At 38.2% G+C, this 10,474-nt stretch overlaps 1 protein-coding gene and 1 long non-coding RNA gene across 20 annotated transcripts in view; one reads left to right on the forward strand and one right to left on the reverse strand.

Moving 5' to 3' along the window:
* MYBPC1 (myosin binding protein C1) overlaps positions 1-10,474 on the forward strand; it is a 106,928-nt gene that overhangs the window by 36,809 nt on the left and 59,645 nt on the right. For 9 of the 11 annotated variants that reach the window (XM_072655718.1, XM_072655715.1, XM_072655720.1 and 6 more), the window contains exons 4-6: positions 3,887-3,925; positions 4,371-4,406; positions 8,504-8,614. In XM_072655718.1, coding sequence (XP_072511819.1) covers positions 3,887-3,925; positions 4,371-4,406; positions 8,504-8,614 — 186 coding nt within the window. The remainder of the gene's footprint in view (positions 1-3,886; positions 3,926-4,370; positions 4,407-8,503; positions 8,615-10,474) is intronic. The other 2 variants (XM_072655719.1, XM_072655723.1) reach the window with 2 other exon arrangements.
* LOC140534564 (uncharacterized) overlaps positions 1-10,474 on the reverse strand; it is a 104,700-nt gene that overhangs the window by 22,034 nt on the left and 72,192 nt on the right. For 8 of the 9 annotated variants that reach the window (XR_011977373.1, XR_011977371.1, XR_011977368.1 and 5 more), the window contains exons 3-4: positions 8,066-8,175; positions 6,035-6,987 (exon numbers count right to left, since the gene is read on the reverse strand). This is a non-coding gene — a long non-coding RNA (uncharacterized lncRNA). The remainder of the gene's footprint in view (positions 1-6,034; positions 6,988-8,065; positions 8,176-10,474) is intronic. The other variant, XR_011977367.1, reaches the window with a different exon arrangement.

A 10,474-nucleotide genomic window follows, 5' to 3' on the forward strand; every position in this document is an offset into this window, starting at 1 on the left:
GTCTCACAAATATTGACTGATGCTATTTCTTTGAATTTTCATTGCTTTCAGACTTTATCCTAAAGATTCAACAGTTAATGGTCACTGAGTTCAATGTTATTTTTTTAAAACTGGAAATCATTTTTAATCAAGGGTAGAAGTGACCTCACTCGGGGATCCTCGTGCTTTTTGACTGACAAAGTGAGCTTCTGATGTTGCTAATATAATAAGTTGGTTTGGAACAGGATGATAGCATCTGCATTCCACTATACCAAATCTTGGCTCTGCCACTTACTAGCTTATGTGACCCTGACCAGATCACTTAACCTTTGCAGGTCTCACTTTCCCACTCTGCAAAATAAGGGGATTGGACTACATGACTGCTAAGGTCTGGTCTAGCCCTACATCTCTGACCCTCTGATGTTTTGCCCTTCAGACTCATCTCATCCTTCAGATATCCATATGAAGGTGCTGTTCCTCTATACCCCTCAGTCCCAGCCCTTATCATTCTGTTCAATTAAATATACATTCATGAATGCCTCCTGTATACTGGACACTGTGTTGGAGACTACAGACACAAAGGCAAAAACGAACAATTCCTCCCTGCCTTCAAGGAGTCTACTATGGAACTCATGCACTGTGGGAACACTATTTCCATGACAAATTGAACCTAGGCATTTTCAGCCCTATATCCAAGAAACTCGAAAATCCACAACCTTGATTCAACCAAACCAATTTTTCAAGACTTAAGTTCTGAACACGAATATCATAGCCAAATTTTTTATTACAAAGCAATTTATTGTTTAGTATGAATTATTATTATAAATTATTTATTACAAAGCAAAGGACTCAAGCTGTTTTAGGAGGTGCTAGCAAATGTTATGACTGTTAGACACATTGGGTGTCTTTTCCTGAAATTGTTTTCCTTAATAGTCTCTGATATTAGCCATTTTTTAGTAGAAGGTATCTCTGAATTAAGTAATTATTCCCTGGGAAACATTCGAGCTCATTTGGAGGAATGATTTTTTTTCAGGTACAGGTACATCTTCCCTTTTTCCCAATCTCCACGCTCCCATCCCCAATAATGCTTCTTTTTATCATGCCCAATTTTTTAAAAATTTACTATTTTAAGTGTTTTATTGATATTTTCTGTTTCTTACATCATCATAGTTATCCCAAGTGTCCTTCCTCCTCATCTTTCTCCTCATCCTCCTCCCAGAAAACAAGTATCCCTCGTCCTCTAATATGACAAATATTATTTTTAGAAAGGAAAAAAATCAGCACAACTAATCAATATATTAAAAAAGTCCAAAAATAATTGCAGTGTGTAACAACTGTGAACCTCTCACTACACAAAGGGGAAGATTACATCTAACTTTTTAAAAAAACACAACTTTTTTCAATTATCAAGCATTGATTTTTTTCTCTCTTGTCCCCTAAAAAACAATTCTTGCAAAAAGTGTTCCTTATTCTACACATGCAGTCATTGCCTCTCTGTCAGGACATGGGTAGCATCTTTTGGGACTGATTCTGTGGGATAATAATTGATCAGTCTTCTTACATCTTTCAAAATTGTTCATTTTTGGAATGTTGTCTTAAATACCTGACTTTCACTAAACTTAGATGGCACTCATCCACTATGATTTGGTCCATCAAAATTAATTATCTTTGTTAATTTTTTATATAATTCTCATGATTTTATGAAAGCATATGAAGACTAGTTTTTCCATCTAGTAAGGAATTAATCCAAAGATCTGAGGGAAACTTTTTGACTATGCTCATTGAGTGCCCTCCAAAAACAACCAAATAAACAAAAATGAAGGATGATGTGGCCTTTTCGGTTAGTTTTTCATTTCCTTGTCCAGTGTAGGTAGAAGTTCCTTGCTAAGTTTCTGATAAATGGTAAAATTTTATTTTCATTTTTGTAGCAACACACAAGCCAAGTGATTATCTAGTTTTGAGGGACCAGGATGTGGCACCATTTTGGAGTAGAGGGAAATAGAGAACAGAATCCTTTATCTATTTTGGTAATTTACAACCTTGGGAAATATTTGATAAGAACTCATTTTATGTTGAGTTCTTTCTGAAATGAATGATGTAAATATCAAAGATCCAGGAGATATGGTTTATGATTTTAGAATTTCCAGTCATCTGAAATGCATAATACATTTCAAGGACCTTGATGGTCTCTGAAATTTTCACATTTTGGTGTTGAATGTCCACCTCAACATGGGGTCATGTTTACTAGGAATGACTGTCTTCACAGCTCTGGCTATGTGACAAATTACATATACATAATTTGTAGCCTCTGATGAGACAGAAAGCATCAAAAAGCATCTCAGGTAGGTGAATCACTTTTGTATTCAAATTCTACATTAAGCACAAGAAAATGTGGTGTTTGTGTTAAATAGATAATTCCAAATGATCTTGCTTCTTAAAGTGGTCTAATATATATATTTCTCTTGAGAAAATTTTCAAAATATTGTGATAAATGTATGATACTTTTCTAGATCTAAGTTTATATACTATTTTAGGGTTACTTTTTTAAAAAAGGAATTCATAATCAGACATTTTCACAAGTTTTACAGTAACATTTTATGTCTTTACTTTAGCCCAACACATTTCCAATAGTTCAAAAGATCTGTGATTTCATCGGTGAGAGTACTACCTCTACCAACCCCCTCTACACCTTATTGGGTGGTCTTCATCAATTGTTATGGTCTTAAATGAGAAGCACCCAACACCGCTAGAGTTTCAAGACTCTTATTCAAGGTCCAAAATTCCTATGATTCCTGCCTTTGAAGTTCCAACATTTTGCTAGGATGTCTAGTCAATATCTGTACATGAAATACCATAAATACTCTGCCGCCATTCTTCTAGTTTTATCTCTTGTAGGTATAGCGGATGAAATATTTGTAAATAATATACAGAATTAAATAATGATGATATTCATTCTGGAAAAATTGTTACAAAAATCTTTAAATGGTTTGTGATATATTTACTAAGAAGGACAAACTCTTGATGACATGGTCATGTTTGCAAATGGACTGTGGCCTACTTGCACTCCTGCTCTTCTTTCCATTTCTCTATAGTATGGCAGGCATTAAATATTCAAGGCTTTTAAGCTATTGGTTAAATAAAGGCCAAATTTGTTTATTACTTCTAATCTTTCAGAAAAGATATATTCCTTAACTTTAATTCATGCTTCTGTCCAAAACAATACAAATATGTTAATAATACAAAGGACAGATATTTTACTTGTTGAAAAGGAAAATTACTGATTGAATGTAATCCTTAGATAAGAAAGGCAGTGTGGATTAGGGGGAAGAGCACTGCATCTGGGTTCATAAAACCTGCTACCTGTTACTTATGGGATCTTGCACAAGTCATTTTTACCTCTCCAGGCCTGGGTCCTCTTCTACAAAAGGATGAGGTTGTACCCTATGGCCCCACTGTCAATCTATGACCTAATGATATATAAAGAGAGGAGGTTGGATTAGGTGGCCTCTCAGATGCTTCCAGTTCCCAATCTGTGACTCTGTTGACTCTGATTTCACCATTTGGGGATTTCTATGTTACCTCTTTTCTCAGCCATGCAAAGACTTTCCCCACAACTCAACCACCCTAGACCTTTGATTCAGTTTAGTTGATCTGCTGTCTGCTCTTTGTCAAATTTATTTCACCCAATCACCACTTCACTTCCTGAGGGCTCTGAACTTTAGCCTTCAGTTTGAAATTCTCTCTTCAAGTGTTTCTTTCCTCTTTTTTTTCTGCAGATGTCATTCCCATTTCATCTCTGCTTCTTGTTCCACTATCAGCTCACTCCCATTCCTTCACCTACCAAAGAAGGCTAATACGCACAAGACTCTTTTTCCCTCGATTATTTTCTTCCTATTTCTTTTCCCAGGTGAAGGTGATGTCTCTCCACCCAGTGCCCTGCCAGCAGGTTAGAATGGTTCCAACTTTTAAATTTAAGTTTATTGTTAATTGGCTAGAAAAAGGGAAGTGTCAGTCAGTTGCTAGGTGGAAATCTGGGCCATAAGCTCCCTAGGATTCCAAGCTCCATGGCCAGGAACTAAAAGAAAAAACATTGGCTTGGAGTATAATTTTTGCAGTATTGAAAAAGGAAGCTTTGCTTAATGAATTAAATAAAATTATATGACTTGGGAGGTTAATTTCACAAAAATAGCAATGCCTGAGCTTCCAGTCCTGCCATATGTTTTCATTCATGTATATATATATATATTTACAAAGTTCCTGGTGATTTATCACATAAACCAACTTAATATTCTCTCCATCAACAGAAGAGCCAGCTTTTGGGAGGACTAGGAGGGTAGGAAGTCATCCCAAATTCTTTTAACAGAGTCATCCAAGTCACTCTTTCCTTTCAGATATCAATGCCCGAGCACTGGCAAGGAAAGATTCAGGTGAGCATATTCCTGAATAAACAAGACATTCCATTTCTGTCTTCAAATGACCAACTACTAATGACCTCTTTCCTTAAAGGTGCCGATATTGTGATTCGACTTTTAACATTTGTTCTGTTTCAGTCTTATCCTCCATAGTAATCTTCTAGTGTGCTTTGTTTACAAGAACATCACTTGGTCAGGAAATCAGTGGTAATTTTATACATGTGGTGAAAGGCAAACATTCAGAGCTTAGCCAGGTTTTATCATTTGCTTTTGTTTTTCTTTCAAGTCAATCCAACAAGCCTTTACCGGGTATGTGACTGTGAGTCCTGCATAGTGCTACGTGCAAGGGTTTCAAAGACAAAATGAAGGGATGAATGAAAAAGTACTTATTAAGTACTTACTGTATACTGTGTACACTGTGGTAAAGTCCTAGGGATAAAAATAGAAAAAGAAGCTACTTCCTCTCCCCAAGGTGTTTATCTTCTGTAGGATATTTTACTTCTACAATATTTATCAAACATGGAGATCAAGAAGTAGTACAGAAACATCTCCCTTCTTAGTGACTGTTCTTCAGGTGTCAACCGATTTCTCACCTTCTACAAGAAGCCCCATTTAATTCAAATGTCTTCCCTCTGAGATCATCTGCGATTCATCCTATATATATACCTTCTTGTTCATAGAGGCTTCCAGGTTGTCTCCCTCTTTAGACTGTGAGGTCTCTGGGAGCAGGACCTGTTTCTGCTTCGTTTATACCCCTGGCACTTAACACAGTACCTGGGATATAGGAGATCCTTAAAAATGCTTATTGGCTCATAGAGTTTATTTGTTAAGGAAACAAAAGTTCAAACGCATAAAATATAATCTTATTGTAAGATCAGATTGTAAGATTTCTTTTCAGTAAAAGTTCTCTTTCTAAAAAAAAAAAAGAGAGAGATCTCCTTTCACTGTCCTGTCAAGGAGAAATAAATTGTGTTGTCCCTTAATTTATTTTTGCCTAATTAAATTAAATTGGTGTATTTTATATAGTGACAGAAAAGAAGGGAGTGGAGAAATACGGAATGTTGATTAATAAGGACTTAGTCTGACAGGGTTATAGTTAATCACAGGGAAAATAGGAGGGACCCCTGTGTGAAGGGCACTGAAAGTCCCCAAACGAGATAAATTTTACTCTTCCTTTGGGGCTTTTAAGTCACTAATGGGTTATGTAACAAAGTTTCCACAAGGCCCCACTTAAAATTAATTCTTCCATCAGTATTTTAGAACAGAGCAGTTACTGAAATCCAGGATGCATCAGCATCAGAGAAGACCATGATGGGAAAGCATGAGGGCATAGGACAAGGGAAGGCAGACTTCTAGGGCTGGAGAGATGCCAAGGTTGGTGCTGTGCTAACTGCAGATAAACTGCAGCTGTACTTTTGGACAGCATAAGAAAGCAAACCAAAAAAGAATGGAGCCAAACCTAAGGCAGGCAATGGGAGAACTTTACCCAGGGGCACCAGAATTTAGAGGGTATAAAGATGTAATGACTCTAAAGGATTGCACAATTTACAACATTACTCCATGTACAATTTGATAGCGCTGGAGAAAAAAACTGCAACTGATTGGTGACAATAATTACTTAAAACACCCTGTTCTACTCCTACCTTAGGAAGCCATCTTCTGGGCTGCTCCATGTCACTAGGATATACCAAGGTCAGAGACAGTTGCTGTTGAATAGGAACCAATGGCGATTCTCTGAGGGGACCTCTGAGAAAATAAGCAATCAGTAGGCAGATCCAGTCTCATCATCCTTCTTTCAAATGTGCCCACCTTCTTTTGTGCTAGATAAATTTTGTCATATAGAACATTTATTTAAAGTGAGGAAGCCATTATCTAAGACTTGAAATTGCTGTCATCACAAAGATACTTTGGTTGTAATGGGACTTGATCTGTATTTAACTCTGCCTTATATCTGGATCCTGGAGGTAATACAGAGTGGATCAAATAGAGTCACTTGACAAGTAGAGGTATGTGTAATTTTCCCCACTCTGCTGAGAGAGTAGACCCCATTAACTGTTCCCATTCATGTGCTTTCTAGGTTGCTATGGTCAATGATTTTGTCACCAAATGGCCAGCCTGCTGGAGATGAGCCTCCTGGCCCTCAGGCAGAAATGCCAGTTGGTTATCTTGGCCATATTCAAAGATTCATCTGCCTGGTAAAACTTGACAGACTTTATGATCTGATGTCATAACCTTCAAAGCACCCAAGTCACTTCCACCCCATAATGAGGCAACAGAGGAAGATGTCTCTCAAGGACCACCATGCATATGGCTATTACTTAAATAGATGCATTTTGAATTCTGTTCCTTGACAAAATGGTAGACAGCACAGTGAACAGAGAGCTAGTCTTGAAGCCAGGAAGACCTGCATTCAGGTTTCATCTCTAGCCCATACTAGTGTGACCTGGGGCAAATCACTTAACATCTCAGTGTTCCAGGGGGCTCTTTAAGACTACAAATTGCAAGAAAAAATGTCAGCCTGCATTGGTAGAGGGAGTTTCCTCACCTGGGAGTTCCATATATCAATGAAGTCACAGGTCCAATCGCTATGCCCATCCTTTGACAAAACAAACCCATGCAGTATAAAACAGAAACATCAAAATGTGTGTGAGAACTAGCATTATGTGATCCCTCCACACCCCCAACCCATAAATATTGATACTTGGCTTTCTAAATAATAAAACCAAATGTTAACAGAAATGTTCACCTTGCTGAAGGCAGGGTTTTTTCTTTTGTTTTTTTTTTTTTTTGTTTGTTTGTTTTGGAAAACAAAGCTGCCTCTCTTTCAAATGACAAATAGAAAGCATTCTATTTATCCTTCCTTGTGGTTCAGGAAATGTCCAAGGCTTGTGGACTCATTATAGTTCTTCTCTGACCATTGAGTCACAGCTCCTGAAATTGCCCCCTTCCTCTACAGCTCTCCACTGTCTGCTTTGTACACAGACTGCAGGAATCAAGCAATACCTGGCATTCCTTCTCCTGCCTTTCTCCTCTCAGCTGAGTTTCCTGCAGCTCTATATGATCTCTAAGCACTCTGTTTTCCCAGGTTGATGTTTTCCTGGGAGATCCCAACATAAGAGAATTCTCTTGATTAAAAATAAGAGATTGGAGAGAGGGGAGAAGGAAGGAAGGAAGGAAGGAAGGAAGGAAGGAAGGAAGGAAGGAAGGAAGGAAGGAAGGAAGGAAGGAAGGAAGGAAGGAGGAAGGAAGGAAGGAAGGAAGGAAGGAAGGAAGGAAGGAAGGAAGGAAGGAAGGAAGGAAGGAAGGAAGGAGGAAGGAAGGAAGGAAGGAAGGAAGGAAGGAAGGAAGGAGGAAGGAAAGAAGGAAGGAAGGAAGGGTGGATGGATGGAGAGAATAGGAAAAGAAAGGAAAGAAGGGAAGAAGGAAAAGAAAGAGTCAATACTCTGTGAACTTTTCTCTCATTATGGACAGTGATACTAAAGGCTTTTCTTGATTCAGGAAGTCACTTTTGGACTTTGTCGTCATAGATAAGCCTGGACAAGCCAAAGTTCCTCACTTGTAGCTCATCAAAGAGCCTAAATCATGGGCTTATCCATAGGATGAGCAACAGGACAGGCTGGTTGGCTTTCCTCATGCACCCACCAAGCAAAGAGCATCAGCCTGGGAATACTCACCTAATCTCCTTAATCCTTCTTCCTCTCCCTCTCAGGGACTGATGTGCTCTGCTGGTTCCATCTAACTTTAGAGCAATCACATGGACATGGCCATATCCATTTATTTGTTTCTATAGCGTACCTCAAAAAGGAAGGTCTGGTTTAGAACACAATGATGAAAATGAGACTGGCGAATTCCTGCTACTTGTTTGCAAATTTTCCTCTGCCTAGAAATGTTCTCATTCTAGTGTCTTTTTTCCACTATCCTGGAGAGCTATTCTCACAGAAACTCTGAGATCTCATTTTACTGAAATCCATCATCCTGTAAGAATGGGAAAGCTAAACTATTGCCTTAAAAGAAGGTAGGTGGCTGAGCTAATGCTGACACTGAGCACAGGTAAGTCTTCTTTCTGGGGACAACCTTATTTGGAAAGTGTCTGTTTACTTCCTGCTTCTTAGAATGGTCTCTTGGTGAATCCCCAGCTCCAGAAGAACAAGACAAACAGAATTCCAACACCACCCAAAGTGTGCTCTTTGTGGAAAAGCCCCAGAATGGAACAGTGAAAGTTGGTGAGTGCCTAGAATCTATTGCTGCCCTAGAGGGAGGAGACTGTCCTCCCTGCTTGTGTTTGTATTCTCAGTACCTGAAACATCAATAAATCCTTCATACATGTCTTTCCTACCTATTTCTGATCTATAGATCTATCTATCATTCCATCAATCCATATATCATTCCATCTATCATTTATCTAACTGTTATTCCATTTGTCTATCATTCTGTCTACGTACCTTCACACACACACACACACACACACACACACACACACATAATTTCATCTATCATTCTATCTTTCTGATTCACTAGCTCATTGTCTTAATAATGCAGAAACTAAAAGATAGGTAGCAGTCCTATGACCTTCCACTGTCATGGTGTTTTACATTTTACAGGTATGGTGAATGTGTGCACGCAGACCTGTGCTGTATAGGATGTGATAGGCAGTTAGCTAGACTGATTATCCATTCCATCAATACTTCAGTGGATATTTCATTGATGAGGCTGTTCTCTCCATCTGGGCATAACAAAGCCCATCTACGCTATTTTATCCTGTACAATTAGGATCTTTTCTGGTGATGAGACCAGTCCATCTCTCTTATTATGTATTTCCTCAATAACTTCCCTTCTACTACATCTTGAATAGAGGTCATCCCCCCTGAAGCTGACTCAGGCCTCACCCATATCCCTCTTTTGCCTATTGGGTCACTGACAACTTTGCTTTTTCAAAGTTGGTTGCACTCCAAAATGCTAAGAACTAGCATTACTGGGAGAACATTTGTGTTTAATTATTAGAAAAGTTCATTACATTACTGAGATATGTAAAGATTTTGAATATTTTTGAAGGTAGAATAGAAGGTATAGAGAGCATTCCATAGAGATATCCTGGTAAAGTGATTGGAGAACTGGCTTTGGAGCCAGGAATATTTGGTGTTCAAACCTCACCTCTGACAGAGATTGACTGTGTGACCCTGGACCAGTCTCCTCCATTCTCAGGGCTTTGGGCCATTCTCTAAAGCTAGAGGGTGTGGAGAAGCTGGTGATCTGCATAGGTAGAGGGATTTTCCTCAGCCAAGAAATCCCTGTATCAGTGAATTCACAGGCCAAGCATCATCTCTCTCCTGTTGAGTAGTATGACAAAACCTAGTCTTTGTAATTGGTGAATATAAAATATACAAATAAAGGTCTGCAGTTGAATTAACTGAAAGCCTACTTTTTCAATTCATTTTAGGCTGTGTCTGAGAAGTGTATACTCCTTGAATGTTGTCTGAAACATTCAGTGTATCTGAATTCTGGGAGAATATCTCAGTATTATAATAGCAGCAAGTTTTAGGTTTCCATGAGTGGGTCCCAGTTCTTCCTTCAGCCACGTAGATAATCTGTGGTCACTTCATTGGTACATTTGATAATAGTCTTTCAGCCACAGTCTCTTAGAACTGAATATTTTATTAGTCTAAGGCCACTTGGTGGCCCAGTGGATAGAGTGATGAACCTGGAGGAAGGAAGACCTGAGTTCAAATCCAGGTTCAAACACTACTAACTGTGTGACCATGGAAAAGTCACTTAACCTCCATATACCTCTCTTTCTTTATCTGCAAAATGGGGATAATAGAAACAGCTACCTCAAAAGGTTTTTGTGAAGAAAAAATTATATAATATTTCTAAAGCACCATATAAATGCTCTCATTATTAGTAGTGCTATTATTATTCGAATATATCTGTAGGGAATAAAGCATCTTCATTAACTTTTTGAGTTTGGCAGAATGGTTTGGATCATTCTTTGTATCTGGTAATCAAATAATTGTTTCTAGCTGACAATGAAACAAAAAAATATGCATTTTTAAACCAAAGTTGGAATTGTGTGTGTGTTTTTTTAG

The sequence above is a fragment of the Notamacropus eugenii genome, chromosome 3, assembly GCF_028372415.1.
Source record: "Notamacropus eugenii isolate mMacEug1 chromosome 3, mMacEug1.pri_v2, whole genome shotgun sequence".
NCBI classification, from domain to species: domain Eukaryota; kingdom Metazoa; phylum Chordata; class Mammalia; order Diprotodontia; family Macropodidae; genus Notamacropus; species Notamacropus eugenii.